The sequence below is a fragment of the Phragmites australis genome, chromosome 2, assembly GCF_958298935.1.
Source record: "Phragmites australis chromosome 2, lpPhrAust1.1, whole genome shotgun sequence".
NCBI lineage: Eukaryota > Viridiplantae > Streptophyta > Magnoliopsida > Poales > Poaceae > Phragmites > Phragmites australis.
In genome coordinates this window covers 41,543,977-41,561,666 of record NC_084922.1, presented here as the reverse complement: position 1 = coordinate 41,561,666, position 17,690 = coordinate 41,543,977, and the positions used below count along the sequence as shown (strand labels likewise).

General features: G+C 47.5%; 2 protein-coding genes across 3 annotated transcripts; both read right to left on the bottom strand.

Annotated features, from left to right (window-relative positions):
- Positions 1–361: 361 nt before the first annotated feature.
- LOC133908924 (ethylene-responsive transcription factor 4-like) lies at positions 362–2,821 on the bottom strand. Of its 2 annotated transcripts, none has more exons than XM_062351149.1 (2): positions 1,911–2,821; positions 362–1,072 (listed from the first exon to the last, which is right to left on the bottom strand). In XM_062351149.1, the coding sequence occupies exon 1, from the start codon at positions 2,478–2,480 to the stop codon at positions 1,953–1,955; it is 528 nt and encodes a 175-aa protein (XP_062207133.1). In that variant the 5' UTR covers positions 2,481–2,821; the 3' UTR covers positions 362–1,072; positions 1,911–1,952. The 2 variants fall into 2 exon arrangements, with proteins under 2 accessions (XP_062207133.1, XP_062207132.1); XM_062351148.1 differs by having other exon boundaries at positions 363–1,060.
- A 6,830-nt stretch (positions 2,822–9,651) lies between these two features.
- Positions 9,652–10,784, bottom strand: LOC133908923 (ethylene-responsive transcription factor 4-like). Its single transcript, XM_062351146.1, has one exon. It carries the CDS (start codon positions 10,621–10,623, stop codon positions 9,898–9,900), a length of 726 nt encoding a protein of 241 aa, XP_062207130.1. The 5' UTR covers positions 10,624–10,784; the 3' UTR covers positions 9,652–9,897.
- Between the last annotated feature and the right edge of the window lie 6,906 nt (positions 10,785–17,690).

The following is a 17,690-nucleotide window of genomic DNA, read 5'->3' as shown; positions in this document are numbered from 1 at the left end:
AGTATCGAACTTTCAAAATCAACTATGTTCCGCCAAATGCGCCCCCATTCGTACTGCCCTTTTCAACTTTCAAGTCAGTACATATCATCCAACGATTTTTTAAAATAAATCGGCAGGAGAACCGACGGTAATATTTAACAAGAAAAACAAAAGATACAGGCCACACCAACTTGAGGAGCGCCACACCCGACGGACAAACCACGACAGGAAGTCCACGCCACAAGAACGCAACCAACGCAACACCGTACCGAATATCATCCAACGATTCTTAACGTGAACGAAGGCCTTTATATATACTCATTGCATGGTCATCATGTAAAAGAACAGAACAAGATGGTTTTTCTTTTTCTGAGATGAACATAGCAAGAGTTTTTTTTTTTATGGAATAAGGATTCCATTAAACCGAAATTGCCGCTAAATCGCGTGCGGCCAAGTCCTCAATACATTTCAGAACACTAACCAAACTCTAGTCAGCATCCATAGGGCACACATACCCAAGCGCTGCTAACGCATGCGCTACCTTTTTACATTCTCTAGGGTTAAAAAGGTAAGAAACATTGATGGAATTCATATACAATATAGGAAGAGGGTTGGTTGTAGTGATGTCCAGATGTTGACTCTGACGTCGGAGTGCACCTGCATGCGTTCGATGGGCTAGTACGGTAATGTTCCAAAGTGGGTTGGAGAAGAAGAACGTCATTTATTATCACCCATCAATTTAGCCCATCTAAAGAGGCCCAGCTCAGACTGGTTAAAACTATATTGCAGCCCAGTCCAATCTTTGAGCTGGGTAGGAGAGATCCTACCCAAAATCCAAACAATTCCCGCCGATTTGCTCACCACTTCACTTGCGTGTGGCGATTGCCGCACTTCCACTTCGTCCACCACAATACGCCATTTCTCAATCTCCACGGAGGCATGGACATCTCTCTGCCGCGGCCGCCCGGCGATGGCAGTGGGTTCAATCAGCCAGAACCCCGGTTGATTGTGAGGCGACGGTGCAGGTTGCGATTGCGAGGAATAGAGGCCCTGATCTTGGTTCCCAGAGGAAGAAGCAGTCCTAAATAAAATACTGATGAGAAATCAGTCGTGAAGTAAGATAAGAAGCCGAGGACACGAATTGCAAACCCATCGGAAAGCGTATATCCAGTTAGTCACGAACTAAAATAAGGCGGTCATACGTCAAGTCATGGACAACATCCAATTGACGCTCCGTGAGCAGAGTACTGAATCAGGGAAAGGACTGAAGGACACTGCATGTTTAACATTCACTGTTCGTCTGCTCGACGATTTCTTAAGGTCGCTGAGTTCCTGATTGATCAATTAATATGTCTACATAATGTTTCCTGCTAGCTACCACCACAAAGGCAATGGATACCCACGTTGACCTGACACAACCATGACATAAAAAAGGGACTTCTAAGTACTAAGCCTCCGTGTCCGTGGGCATGCAACAACGTGTGCACGCACTATAGGCACGGTATTTACAAAAGTGTCTGATTTGCATGACAGCTTCCGTCGCCATGTGGATTGGCCCATGCGCATTATCCACGAAAAGAGCGCATGTGCAAGTAGTAACAGCGGGCGGGCGCCTGACCGAAAGTACAGTAGCCTCGGCACGACGACCGCACGAGAGCGCCCTCCTCGCGGCGCGTCGTCGGTGGAGGAGGAGGCCACCAACACCAAGCCGAACCCACTGTTTTTTTTACCGCGCTAAACGCCACTCCTTCCTGCGGTGAAACAGGCACCCACCCACCAACAATTATCGAGACAAGGCACTAGAAATGGCAACGCTTAAACAAAAACAAAGGAGAGAGGCCAAGAAGACAAGGCTAAACTTTTCCTTAAATAGGTATGTACATCTAGCCGGACGCCCGGACCTGTGCTCTCCACTCCCCTTGCCCTCTCACCTGCTCACCACCTTCGGCGCTACTGCCTCGATAAACTTTGCCTTAGCACGACGGCGCCTCGTTGAGATCGAACGGGAGGCTGCCCCGCCTTTGGCCTGTGCCAAGCTCCAGCGCAGTTGAGGGAGGTACAGCGGCTGGCGGCGTCGCTGCCGGGGGAAGAGGGGCCGCGACCGCTGCCGGGTGCTGGAAGTAGACGAAATGCCAAGGAGAAGAGCAGTTGAGGTCGATGCCGCCCAGCGGAACGGGCTGTGGCGGGGCCTGACGCGGGATCGGCGCCAGATGGAGATGTTGGCGGTGGTTGTGGGCGTGGTCGGGGAAGTTGGTCTTGGCCTTGGTGCCGCGGAGGGTGCGCGCGGCGCGGTCGTAGGCGAGGGCGGCCTCCACGGGGGTGTCGAAGGTGCCGAGCCACACCCGCGTCTTCTTCCACGGGTCGCGGATCTCAGCCGCGTACCTCCCCCACGGACGCTTCCTCACGCCCCTGTATTGCGCCTCGCCGCCGCCTCCCCTCGCCCCGCCACGGCCGCCGCTGCCGGCACCCTGGCCCAACATTCCCCTGAGCGTCGGATCCATCCGGGCTCCACGAGCTGGAGAGCCGTAGGGTTTGCTGGGTGAGGCAACGTGTGTGGTGTTTGGTTTGCGCAGAGTGACTTGCCGATGCCCGCAGGAAGGGAGCAGGCTGGCTTTTGTGGGCGATGGTTATTCGCCTCGTGAGATGGGGAGTGGCATAAGCGTAACCGTACGAGTCCGGAGGTTATTGGGTTAGGGTTAGGGGGGCTGAAAGTGGCAGGAAGGAGCACGGCACAGCCGCCGCGCGATTTGACGTGTCGCGGGGACCGCTAGTTCTACCTCCTGCCACCAGTAACGCTGTGCACACACTGCCTCCATAACTCCATTCCCATGAGAACTCTCGCGTCCAGCATGACGCCAGCTCTACACGAAGCTACGACTAGTCCATATACGATCACTCGCCCTCTCTCTCCTCTTCAGAGTTCCGTCCTGGCAATTTCATTTCATGTCTGCCCAGCCGCTGGCGCCTGACATACGTCGTGCGACCGAGCGGCGCCGGACGGAGCAGCACCCTTTCCATCGTCGTGGGGGCCATGGACCTTAGGGCCCAGTGTTAGTGATTCGCATGCATGCACATCCGATGTTTATGCTTATTCTGGAGATGTTTTGTCGTCTACTCGCCGCGAGCAATAAAGTTGGCGGAGACAGGACCGGTACGACGTACACACACAAACAGACAATGACATGTGGGTGCACAACGAATCGTCCCTCCGAGCGAGCCACAGGATCATGGGCCGGAGGACGACGCCTGAGCACGGGCACCACCAGCGCAACGTGTCAACGACTAATTGGGCGCGGGTTCACGTGGGAGGAAGCGTGTCGTGGGGTGGGGAACAGCATGGGCGGGTGAGGGTGGGACCCTGGGACGGGTGTGGCGCATCGCCGCTCATGAAGAGGAAGGGGACCAGCGGCGATGAAAAGAGCCGGGAGCAAACGTCCGCTTTACTATTGGTTTTTGACGTTTTGTTCCTTTCCTCGGCCACAGCCGACAGCCTTGGCTGTGTCCGATCAAGAAAAAGGAAGCCATCGATGCGCCGTGCCAATCAAGGTAGAGGAGCTACCTCTCAAAAGGGGTAGAGAAACAGCTCGCTAGAAGGCGTTGCCGTTGGGAAAAGAGGAATCTATGAATTCTTGATTGGCAAACAATCTCGCCGAGATGTGCTCTGGTTTACGCGCACTGGGAGCACACAGTCGATGATGAACAGCTATAGGCACCTGATGGACATGGTTTGCATAGGGCAACGATGGCTTCTTAGAACAATGGTATATGAAAAAATAATCATATACCATTTGGATTCCGCACGGCGAACTTAGCAATGGTACCACCATCGTAGAGCACCCTTGAAAGCATGAGCGAGATGTGAAATATGCGAAGGTGTGTTGCCCTTACATCTAGCAAACCCGGGAAACCAAGAAAGTTGCAATCCTACTATTACTATTACTAATCGGAGACTTCTCTAGAGTTTTCACGTTAATACTAAATGAGATGTGTTAGAAAAAGAGAAAAATTCTCACAAGTCGGTTATCAGCTTAATCATCCTTATAACATTGCTATGAATAATCAACTTTAGATGAAACGATCTCATCCACCCATCTGTCCAGGTACTCGTCATTCACCTCCTTTCTAAATTACATGATCATGTTGTGAATTATATGTATGCAGATCTCTTTTTTATTATGATATAATATTTTACTCCTTCAGATTGCTATACTCTGAACTGATTACATATTTGTAGTTTCTAGTGCTTCTAAATTACCCACCTATACTATTATAAAAAATTTAACCCGAAGTATACTCGATACCTACTTCTAAATTAGCCCCATCTCCCATTAGAAAAAAACTAACCAAAAGAACCCAAATACCCTATTCCAAATAACCCACATCTAATATTATAACAAATTAACCCAATTTTTTTTTAAAACTAACCAAATACTTGCTTCTAAATTATTCACATTTACCATTATGACAAAATTAATCCAAAGTTCTGTTGTCTTGCAACGTTCGGTATGCTTTTCACTCAACATTAATTTAGTTCTATCTCTCAATTATGTTGTGCAGGAAACAAACTAAAAAAGAAAAGAAATATTATACCATAGATGACCATACATATATTAACGAACATTGTGAATGTTAGGGAAAAAGGAAAATAATTTTATGCAAGACTCTAATTTAATAGAGAAATATAGTAAAAAATATAGTCAATATATACACATAAATCTGCTCTAAATTGATTTCTAATAATATTTTTAGGCCGGGCAAGCGCACATCGACTAGGCTCGCATTCGCATCTTTCGCTGCGAGCCAACAGTGTTGGGAAGAGAAGGTCCCGTCTTATCTGCTTACGCCCCTGTGCGTACGCAGATGAGGCCATATCCAAATCACTGGCCGTGCACACAGATGGGTGAAGGAGAGGACGATACCGTCCGCATCTCCTCATTTTCCGCTGCACGTAAGCGTCCGTCCGTCCAGCCGTCGCCCGATATGACCCCGCGCCGCTGGCACAGAATGACCTACCACGCCGTAGCTCACAAGACTTGGGCACTGCACCGCGTCACGTGCCGCACCGTGCGCGCCGTGATGTCATCTGACCACAAAAGCCTACGCTCCACAGGCACCGCTCCAAGCCGCGCCCCGGCCCCCATCGCCACGCACCGCTAATTAATGTGACTTCGCCGTGTTCCGTGCCGAGCGGCGCCTGCAAAAATCTGCTACGCACCCTGCGCGGCCTTTGCCTACCTGCCTTTGGTCTCCGCCGCAGGACGAAAGGCTCCGCGCCACGGAGAACCAAAGTTAAAGGGGGCGGAGCAGGCGGGGAGCGTTATCTGCTGGATCGGCACCGCGCGGTGGAGTACGAACCGAACCGAATCGCGTCGCGTTCGTCAAGCGAGCGGCGAGCCCAGGTCTGGACGTGCGCTGTCCCGCAAAGGCGCAAAGGACGGATGGGACGGGTGAAGCGACGTACGCCTTGGGTTGGGTGCGTCAGTCGGTCCTGTGGGACCCATACCGGGGCGGGAGCCAGAGATGCCGTGTCGCGGTGATGGGAGCAGCTCGGCCCGTGCCGCACGTGGTGGGAAATTCGGGGGCCAACGCAACGCCGCCGACGGTTTTGACCGGATGCGCAGCCGAAGCGGCGTTAGGCCAGTGAGCTGGGCCTACGCCTCACGTATCGCTCTCTCTGGTCTATGCCGTCTCCATTGGCCCAATGGTAGATGCAGATGCACCTCCTCCAAGGTACCTCAGTCTACTCCAGCATATGGCAAAAGTAGGAAGGGAATAGGAATCGAGTAGAAAAGTAGGGACTCCGGCCCCTGTGGGAAGTGATCCTATCTTACCGTAGCGTAAATTGTCATCTCGATTCCGATCCCTACTGAGCCCACCGTGTTTGATAGAAAACATGAACTGTGGCTACGCCGATGTTTCAGCCAACCACATCGATTGAGAGAGTCTCTGTACGGTGTTCCGTTGGAGACGGTCTTTGGTGGGCGAGGAATGATAGGTGTGCTCACCGTCAGCCCCGTGCGTTCGGCCTGGTGAGAGCAGCGGCCTCCACCGCAGTCACGTACTCACGTCCCGCAACGGGCGCCGATTCGCAGCCGGAGGGCAATGGTACTCAGTGTTGATTGGATCGAACGGCTAAGAAGCGTGTAGCCCTGATCAACCGGGATGTTCTGTGTGCTGAGCGCGAAGCATGACAGATGATACTGTGGTTCTACGAACGTCAAACTTGCAGTAGTGCGTCGTCATGGTGGAGGATTTGCGTTCAATTGGCAAAAGCGCCGATGATACATCACTGTTCTGGACTGATTTGAAGCGGTAGCCAATACATGATGCTTGTTGTGATTGACCGATTTAGCCTGTTCTAATGGCCTAATAGTTTTGCATCGTCAAACACATTTGCAACTCAAAGTTCATTGAAAATAACCTGTTGTTTTGACAATGTCTTACCAGCAAAGTGTTGACGATATGTAAACCGTCAAGCTTATAAATTTATAAATTAAGGTGTGATACCTTCGACACTTGAATGACATGTCACTAAAAAGATTTATATAAGTTCATGTCTCGCTTACGATAATAATCTACATCATGTTTGTCTTGTATTAATTTTTAAAACTATTTATATATAATTCTTGACTAGTTTAGATAGATCTAAACCTTATCGAATGACTCATCGTATATAGTCTTAGAGCCGTACTGTTGTAGATTGAGAATACGAAATGCTCAAAGGCATAAAACTTCTATAGGCTTGAATGTACTTGACCTTCACAAGGTCATATGCTCCATATATATAGGAATAGTCGTACGCTCTTTGGACTTATTTTGTATCATTCTTAAAGATAAAGTTATCAGTTTGCATAATATCCTAGTTGCTATGGATAATTTCTATACGTTCAAATATATCCTTTCTAGTAAAAAAATATATTAAAAATATAGAAAATCTTAAAAAATCCGGATACGAAGGTTTTATACTGCTTAAAAATATTTATAAACGTTTCACACTTCGAAACATGTAAAAGCATTAGCGAAAACGCAAGCAAGGCTACAAAAACCTCCGCAACAAGGGATCGCAGCACGAATGCCACCCACCATAAAGCGTGTCGGTAGCGGCCCCTTCTAATCTCCTGCGTGCGCGGCCACCAATAAAATATCTCTCCCTCCTTCCCTCCCTCGTCCGACCCTGCTTTGACAAATCATCGCAGCAGCCGCACAGGGAGTCTGACGGTACTGGAGCCCACCACCAATTTACCAACCCGTACGTTTTCGCCCAGCGAGCAGCGGCAGCCGCGCTCTTGCATGAATTGCCATTACTTTATGGCGCCGCGCAGCGCCAAACGTGGCGTAGCGGCGGGAGGACTCGCGAGGCCGCCCTGCCCCCACTTACAACGACGCGTGCCCATGCCCACGCCCACTGCGACCGCCTGTCCTGACCTGACCGGACCTGCGGGCTGCGGTTCCTCCGCTCCCATCTTTCCCGTAGCTTTCCGTGCTGTCTCCTCGTCCCGTTCGGGTAATAGGGTCCATAGCTAGTGCTACGCCACACGCAGGCACGCAGGAAGGAAACCGCACGGACGGCCACACCAGGCACGGGTGCGCGAGAACGCGCTCCTTTTTCCGTGTCCGCGCTGCTCCGCCACGCCATCCGCCGCTACTCCGGCCAACTGGTACGAGCACTTGCATCCGATGGTCCCGACCAGTCATCAACGCCGATCGGTGCCCCCTCCGTGCGCGCACGTCTCAGTCAATGCCCCCACTCCCCACCGCACCCTCACACGTCCACATCCCCCATTACATGCACCATTGCTTTTCTCCGGCCGCTCCCGTTGGTAATTGATTCCAACCTTGCCCTCTGGCGTGGGTTCCCTGCCGTCTAGCAAATAAAATGGTACAAAGTGCAGAAGCGCCCTCATGGGCAGGGGTTTATAGATGAAAAGCTGCATGACGGTGAAGCTAGATTTGTCATGGAGGCTTATTACTCTTTGGCGTGCTAATTTGATTTAAAATTTTAAAAAATCACCGTTCAATTTTAAAATGAAAACCATCTGTTATTTATGTTTTTACTTAAAAAGCACTTTATTTATATACAGTGTAACATATTTTATAGTACTAGCATACTATAAATTATCATATATATTAAAAATATAGTTGTATATTTATAGTGTTGATTTGTGTTAGATATGTGTTCACGGAGTGATACAATTAGATCACTCATAATACTTCACCTTGTCTTATTTCTTAGGCATTAAACGATCATATTAAAGGTTATTGTAAAGTGAATTTTCAAATTAATGATTATATTGGATTGGTGATTTTTGTATCATTATTAAATGTGGGAGGAATTGAGAGATATAATCATATCATATATAAAGGAATTTAGTGTAAATTTGTTTTATATACCGAAGGCTAAAACGATATTTAAAAATGAACAAAGATAATACATTAGGTTAGTCAATGTCAATAAGTATGTGTTCCATAATACAAAACAAATAAATATGAACCAATAAGAAAATAAAAGTGGCATATTTTAAGATATCAAAAAAAAACTTTGTATGGGATAGTGAATTTCTATACTAGTGTTCACCTTAGATGAAAAGGAATAGACATTGTTATATTTTGCATTGAGAGTGACTGGTGAGTAGCCGTAGCACATACACGCGCCGCAGTTAGCGTTTAGTGCACCTAGAAAACCAAAGCATGCCGTCCAGCAGTAGTAAAAGAACGGAAAAGCGGCAACCTTCTGAAGGCGCGGCGCGCGGTGGGGCCCACGGCGAGGAGAAGCCGCCGCCGCGCGAATCACTGCCTCCTGATGCCCGCCATCCCGCTGCGCCAGGCCCACAGCTGTCGGCCGAGACCACTCCCGGTCCTCGCGCTGTATCCGGAGGCGGCCACCCAGAACACGCAACACCCCCGCTGGCCAGCCACGGATCCGGCACGCCAGGGCGCGTAACCGAACGGATCGGTGCCGGGGAGCGGGGCGCGCGCAGGGGATCAGCGGCCAGCATGGCGTGGCCGGCCGCCGCGCACATGTGTCGTGAGGGACCTCGCCCACATGCACACGTTATTCTCAAGGTCACGAGTGGAACAACGCAGCCGCGATTTTCGACGGTGCGAAAGATCCAGCCACCCCACCGCTCGAGGAGTCGTCCCGTCCACACCTCACACCCGACTCCCGCCCAAAGGCTCACGACTCCGCTCCATCACCTCCTCCTTTTCTTCTCATAGATCTCTACGCCTGCCGTCTCCTCGACGCTGCCAGAGCATCAAGGATTTTCAGAATATTTCTGCGCCGCAGATTGGCCGCGGTGAGAACAAAATTACTGTCGTGATTCAGCGGGGTAAGGCGTGGAAACACGTAGCTTGGATAACGATGCTTCTTCCTCGGCCAACCCATCCAGAGACCGTAGGTGAGAAGAGGAAAGGAGGAGCACGTTGTTAGCGTCCAAATCAGCCTCAGGGAGGAAGCCTTGCGGAGTCCAATACCCATGCAGAATGAGATGTTTCACTGACCGAACAATTAATTGTCGTGTTGGGGTTATGGCAACAAAATAGAGGGCTGCAAACACAGCGGCACCAATTAATCACCACCTGCGTTTCCCAACCATGCGATGCGTGCCACCTTTTTCGAAAGGAAAGATCGGAAAGAAACGTCGAAAGTATCCATCTCTATGGATAGTAATCGAATGAAATACATATATATTCCATGGATCAGTCCATATCAACGCCGGCATGATCTGCTTAAACAGACGAACAGATCTCAGATCAACTCCGTCCTCGGCGGAAAAACTATTTACATAAGGCTCCTCCGTCTCCAACAAACTACTAAACAAAAATACAGGCAAGAGGACCAAAAAAAACAGAAGTAATATTCCTGAAGGAAAAAAGAAAGACAAACTACTAAGTCGTCAGCTAAAAACTCCGTTGTGCCTAGTTCTCCGCCGGCGGCGGCCAGTTCAGATCCAGATCAAAGGCAACCTCCTTCTTCGTGGTCACCGCCGGTGGCGATGGTGTGTGATCAACCACCGACGAGGAGTCGGAGTCGCTCTGCGCGACGGCTGCCACGGTGACCGGCGGCGCGACCTTGAGCATGCGGTAGCCGGCCGCGGCGGCCGCGGCAGCTGCCGCCTGTTCGTAGAAGTACCGGTGCGGGGCCGGGCGCGCAACAGGGTAGCCCTTGAAAGGAAACCGCATGCCGCCTCCGGCAACAGCAGTCACGGCCGCCGCCCGGTGGAAGAGATCGAAATCGAAGGCCGGAGGCAGCGGCATGGCCTGCATGGGCGCCTGGGCACCGCAGCCGCTGCCGCCTCCGCCTCCGCTCGACTCTACGGTACTGTTACTGCTCGGGCTGCCGCCGCCCGTGGCGACGGGACACTGGGACGGGAACGGGAAGTTCGTCTTGGCCTTGGCGCCGCGGAATTCGCGTGCGGCAGAGTCGTAGGCGCGTGCGGCCTCCTCGGCCGTGTCGTACGTGCCCAGCCACACGCGGCTCTTCTTGGCCGGGTCGCGGATCTCCGCGGCGTAACGTCCCCACGGGCGCTTCCTCACGCCTCTGTAGTGCGACCCCATCCCCGCGCCTCCGGCTCCTCCGCCGAGGCCGAGACCGAGCCCGGTGGCCGGCGGCAAAGGCGACTTCTCCGCCGTCCTGGGCACCATGGGTGTACAAGTGGCGTATGCGTGCGGACCTTTCGGTTCTGCGAGGTGCGGTGGGGTGGAAGGCCTAGGATAAGGCGAGGGGGAAGGGGCAACATTTATAGAGGGAGGCGGGTTAAAAAAAGGGAGCCAACTAGGGGGAAGCGGAGCGTTAGTGGTGGAGCGGCGAGAGGGAATAAAACTCGGCGCAGTCAGCGAGTGGTTTGACTGTCCTCTCCTCGCCGCCGCCCCTCGTCTCTAGCGGGGCGCCATTAAAATTAGGCAGCCGTTTTTCCGCTTCGGCCACCTGCCGGCCTGCAAATTTACGTAACGTATGGCAGGTGTTATGGGTGGCGTTTTCCTTTAAGGTCCCTGTAGTCTGCGAGGCTTTGCGCAAAAGTTCCCGGTCTGATTCCCTAAAGCGACCCGGGTTTTAGGGCTTCTTTGGTTCTAGCCCTGGCCAATTGTTTGCTCTTAAAAATATATTTTGTACGATTCTGTTTAAAAAGATTTTCATAAGATTTTATTTATATCATCCATCTTATGATCTAATGGCTAGACTAAAGAAAATAGAGAAAATTGACATATATTATCATAGGAAAAAAAGTCTTTCGTAGAATAGAGTCTTGTAACATATCTGGACTTTATTTGATCGGAGGCTTGGAATTTTTGTCTAGAGCAAGCAATCTGGATTTGTTGCATGGGCGACATGCTTAACAAATCGATTGTTTGAGCTTCTCATCCAACCTGTCTGCTTATAATCACCGCACAAGTTACTTTACTCTTTCCTCAACTCACTTATAGCTCGCTTATCGTGGGAGGAAAAAAATCAAGATTGGTTCCATGAGGATGGAGGATGTTCCATTTATATTAGCTTCTTTTTTGCCAAGATGCATAGCTTCCATTTTATTTTTCAAGTTTTTTCTTTTTATTGATTAAAGAAGTAAGCTATCTAAAATTTATTTTAAAAAATCAGTATTACCTAAATGTGAAGTAGGACTACACTTTCTTAATTCTTTGTGTCATGAAATGCTTAGATGGATTTATTACTACAGAAATGGTCATCAGTGCTAGCTCAAAATTACTATCAGTAATGATTTTTGAACCGACACTAATTACTCGACACTAATAGTCACAGACTATCAGTGTCGGTTTATGAATCAGTACTGATAATGAGTATTAGTGTCAGTCCATAACAAAGAACCGAGACTGATGCTCAGACTATCAGTGCTAGTCCACAAGAATGAAACGATACTAATAGTCTCAGTATCAGTGCTGGCTAGTGTGATAAGGCGACAATGATACTTATGTAGGCACAAATAAATTATAAAATTCAATAATGCAGCATTCAAATCTGATTTCAAATTTGCATTCAAATATATGTAGGCATTCATCACAGGAATATATATATATATATATATATATATATATATATATATATATATATATATATATATATATATATATATATATATATATATCACAAATAGTCCATCCACATCCACACATAATGACGAGTTTATCAACATTCACATATAAATATTACCATAGTTCATATCATAGGTTAAACACATTGTAAATGCATTCATTCCTGATTCTACAGTGCACGTAGAATCATATAGTCTTCATAGTTGACATTTATGAAATCAAGTCTATATATCTCTTTCAAACGGCGTAGTGCATAAACAAGCGCACTACCTCAAGTAAGAAATGGCACATCCATTAAAGTTCCATAAACAACAAAACCTCCTCCACCAAACTCCACATAAACCTGATACCTATCTTCATAAACTTTCTTGACTTTCGGACCAATCATTATAAAACTTAACTGCTCTAGGATATAACATAAGAGTGAACCCAAGCTAATATCTAAATGCATCATATTATTCTAGTAAAAATCCTACATGCAAAGAGCATGAATATTAAGAGAAAATTTGATAATATATGAAATAATAGTGTAGACTAAAATTCATGGCACCGATCGTGTAAAGTGCATGTAACCGCGGCAAACTGATAGTCATTGAAGCTACATCCTCCACATTCTGCTAAAGCGCTTTCAATTTGAAACCGTTGTAGTCATATAAATTATACCCAACTTGATCCTCAATCTTTTGCAAAATCGTTGCCATTGTATGTTTTTTTTTTGAGCAATATGAATTTCAGGTGATTAGATGCTAGAGACAACAATATTGATAGATTCTTCATTTGCCGACATCTGAAAACTAATTGATATCTTTCTTGTATCACTATCACCTATAGTGTTAGTCACAACAGGTTGTCTACAACTCTCAATGTGAGTAATCATTTCATTTAAACAAATTAGAGGAGGAATTACCTATATCAATATATGCATATATTTAATAATTACATATTTTTCAATTATCAGATGTCTAAATAAAATAGATGCGAGGTATACATTTTGATCATCCCTGATGGCGTCAGGGAGGGCAGAGCATCGAGCTCGTAGAGGAATATACCAAGAGGACACCGGGGGGGGGGGGGGGCACCACGCGACGAGATGTAGACGCTACTTTGAATGTACCCACGATACCTGCTAGATTCACGCAGCATCTACAAAAAGTTAGGCATATGTAAACTAACAAATTTTACATATGCCTATGGGACATACTAAGAAGATTGCACTAATAGCAGGTGATAGGATTGTAGTGGAAATGCATCTTTGTAAGCCAGACTTTTAAATTCATTGTAGCTTTCTTATCAATATGGGTCAAGAATACCTCGAGCGCTAAGTGTACAAGTATCTATCTGGTGATGATCATGCAAGCAATTAGTGATCTTGTATGTGTTGAACCACCTTTGCAAGGCTTTTGACCATGGTTGATGGGGTCTTTTTGTTGCGTCCTTTTGGTCATGCAATTGTTGCAATATATGTGTTTAAACAAGTACTAATTTTCGACTACCTAACTGGTACCATCATGCATAGTATAACAAGCTGCTATGCACAAGCATCCAAATAGGGAAGTTCTAACTTTTGAAGACATGTTGTTGACTGAATGTTAATTGAAACTCAGTGTAATATATCATGTAATTCTTAGTTAGCATACAATATATAAATATCAGCCATGTATTCATTGATATTGAATTGTTTTACCTAATGGGTAATCTCGCGACATCTCTAACCAATAGTGACTGAAACTCCACGCAACCCATGAACCAAACACTGCCTACCTCCTCTTGTATAGCCAATCATTGTTGAAAGCCTTCAACCAAACAATGCATGCGATTCTAGATCTGCATGACCAGGCAATTTCACAATCAAAGACATGCAACTCACAGGCAGCTCAAATGCCCACGTAGTCGATCCAGGACTCGAACCAAAGAAGCACCTATTGTGTGCATGGTTGGTTTTACAAGCTTGTGTCAGCTGTTGGTGAGACGTTCAAACTGCAAGATACTACTATAGTTGATTAAGAATTTCCATACTCATTCATTTCTTGCATTTTAGGTTGGTGAAAACATCATTACTCAAATGGTACATGTCGATCCTAGCTTGTATACCTCTCAAAATGCAATTTTTCTTGCTTCTACTTATTGCCTTTTTCCAACAACTAAAAATAGTTTGAGGATACATCAACATTTTTAACAAAGATTGTATTGTTTTAGCATTGGGTCTGTCTGAGTCAGCTAATTAATGCTAACAAGTCGATTAACACCATGGCAATGCTGCTAAATTTGCTTATCATGAGAAATAATCATGAAAATCTATCCATGGAAAGCCATTTTTTTAGCACCGGATCCCCTTGCCCATGGTCATCTTTGGAGAACTTTTAACGGTGTGCAAACATAAGGTTCGAACGTCGGACCAGTGAAGACGCGCTATTGCATCTTAACGGTGAGCCATGCACTCGTTTGCTGAAAAGCCATTTTTTAAGTATGCTACTTCTTGAAAACACAATATATGCAACTTTAGACAAGTCATGTGAACATATTTAAATCTGATATTTTCTTTTAGAAATTTTTGTGATTTTAAAGACAGAAGTTTGGTATCCTCTAGAAGTGTTTCATTGTCTTCACAAAAGATCCAATATCTCCGAAAATTGATCATGTGACTGTGGATCTGATAAAACATATACTAGTATTTGAATTTCTAGTGGCGTTATGTGTGGCTTCTAGTTTTGTCTGGGCACAAACCGTTAATACTCATTTTCATGAAGCCAGAATTGTTAGAGTACTTGATGATTTGCTTCTTAAATTTCATTCATATGGTTCAATTTGTTTTGATTCAAGTTGATGGTTAGTGGTTTCCACAGAAGTTTGGGAAGGTGCCACACTGCGTTCACTTGGGAAAGGTGAGATGGTCTACTGGGGTGCAAATTTGTTCGAAATGATGGACCAAGAGGCTAATTTACCTGCTGGGGTGCAAATCTATTCGAAACGCGTGGCGAGCGCTTGAGCAAGGGCATCGAACCAAAAACCGGACACGCGAGGGCGAGGGCGAGAACAAGAACTCCTCATATTTGCTCGAAGTCAAGGGATGGCGCTCGCGGGTCCCACCTGGAGCGGGGCAGAGAGCGGCACGCTGCGCGAGCACGCCGCGGGCGGGGAGCGCGCGGGCCCCGCGGCGAGGAAGACGACGCATCACGATCCGTGCGTCCCGAGCTGGGGCCAGGCGCGCCGCGGGGGGCAAGCGTCGGCATCGGCAGCGCACGCAGCAGGCGGCCGGGTCGTGAAGACACGTGGGGCCGCTGCACCCTCCACCGCCACGCTGTCGTCCTATCCCGCCTTCCCGCGCACGCCTCCTGCACTAACGGATCGTCGTCAACTTTAGCTAACCGCGCCGGTGGGGTGGTGGGGGGGAGGAACCTTGTCCTGCGAGGAAACTTGGTGCCGCTAGTTACGCCGCTCGCAGACAAGACTCGCTCTCGATTGGAGAGGTGCGTGTTGATGTTACCAAAGGTGGATCCGTGGATCGAATTTCTTGGCTTCCTCTCGGCTAGACGGGCGAACAGCACACGGCACGACAATTCGTCAGCGATCATTATTCGAGCAAAATTTCTTGAGTAAAAATGCTTGGTGTTTCAGCTTAAAAAAATCCGTTGCACTAAAAGTTTCACTCGACCTCAATAATTTGTACAGAAAAGATTTTCTCAGATAGAACCATAAGACATGTAGTTCAAAACACCCTAGTTTCAGCGTTCAATTGATCGATGCTTAACACTTATAAATACTTGCAAAAACGCAACATATTGGAGCCCCAATAGAAGGACTTATAAGTACGATGGTGCAGATTCGAAACTTGTAATAATCTTTCCGTTAAGAAGTACTTGCAAGAAACATAAAGGGACAAGTATTTGAAAAAAAAAGTATTTGAGAACAAACAAAGTAGTCAAAAGTAACAAATATTCAAAAATGGAGGGAGTAATCCATTTCATGTGTCTCTATTTGGGTTCTAAAGAGTTACACATGGTAAGTTATCGATAAGATCTATGCATGTTTTGGTGCAGTTACGTATGCTTGTGCTTAAACGAAACAAGACAAACACTATCATTTTCCTCCGAGACCGAGCGTGGCATGGGTGGCAAGCAATGGCGTCGTGCAGCCTGCCACAAGCATTTGAACCTCTGGATCGATGCTAGTGTTCATTGAGAATTGGAATGTTGACCCGGTTTGGTATGAGTCTTCGAGCGTCCTGCCCACCTGAACTTGAACCTAGGTACTCATCTCCCATTTTAATGAATATGCCCGAAACTCCCTGACCATTTTTTTTAAAAAAATGCACACAGTGGGCTAAACCTCAAAAAGCTTATGTAATTTGAAACTTCACTTTTCATTCCGTTTGGTTAAAAAAGTTTTATTTTGAGAGATATGTGGCCAAAGTTCTAAAATGACGCAATTAATATCCTTATGAAGTATTTCGATTAAAGATACGGAAAATAATATTTGTAGATTCATCCTAATGTTTTCATTTAATTATTTTTATTTTGTGTCTGTATGCAACTGGAGTCAGTTGTTTTGAACGTGTGCCATTCTAAATTCGATATTTGTGCATCTGACACGTGTATTGTTTCTGCTACACATGGAATTTGTGTGTCGTGTGACACTGGCCAAACTTGCTATTTGTGTGTATGACATATGGAATTTTTTTTTTCTGCAGCTCATGGAACTTGTGTATGTGTGGCACTGGCCAAACTCACTATTTGTGCGTCTGGCTCATGAATTTGTTTTCCTGCGACACATGGAATTATGTGTGTGCACTACTAGCATCCAGTGATCTCTCTGTGCATGCGCCACCGGCAGTGGCACGTGCATGAATAGAGAGTTTGAGATGACACCTTAGCAAAACAGTAAACTCAGATACACGTACGTTTTTTTAAAGCAAATTTTGTTTACCAAAGTAGATACAACCTATCTTATGCACAGTATTATTCAATTCAAAAATTTATAACAGGTTGTTACCGGATCTATATGTATCTTCTTTTCAACAAACATGTTTGCAAATTAACAGTGTTGCGGGTCTCCCTAATTCTGTAGCGTCCCTTCTCAGATAGCTGAGCTATCAATCGTGTCCGGAACAAAAGCACCAGCGGATCCGGCGATCCCCTGTGAATGCGACGGAGGAGCCACTTATAAGCGCAGAGCTCGTGAGGTCATATCCATGAAAAATAGCCAGACGCCGAGGCGCGGAAGACCGCAAGACGGGCGGGGACGGACGGCAGCGCTAACGGAGAGATCAGTCAGGATCAGCGTGCGGCGCGGAGCGCGCGCGGTGGGCCTGGTGGCGCGCTGCCCAAATGTCGGCATCGGCCAGCTCCACGGGCGTGTTGCTTGGATCACGGGGCCGTGGGGCACCCACCAGCCGCTGGACCCTTTTTATTTTCGAGGCGCTCGCCCCAGACCGACAGCTCGTACAGCCGCCCCCCCACCACACGCCGGTTGCCCGCGGATCTCGTGATGCCGCGCCGCTTCCATCACACGCTTGCGGTAGCAGCGGCACGGCCACTTTCCTCACGGACCGGCCAACTGCTGGACGTACGCCCGGGCGCGTACCAGGCGCCGCTGCCGGGCATTTATAGGCGTTGGACCACGGATGGGTGGCTGGCAGCTGCTTACCGACACGTATTTCTTTCTGC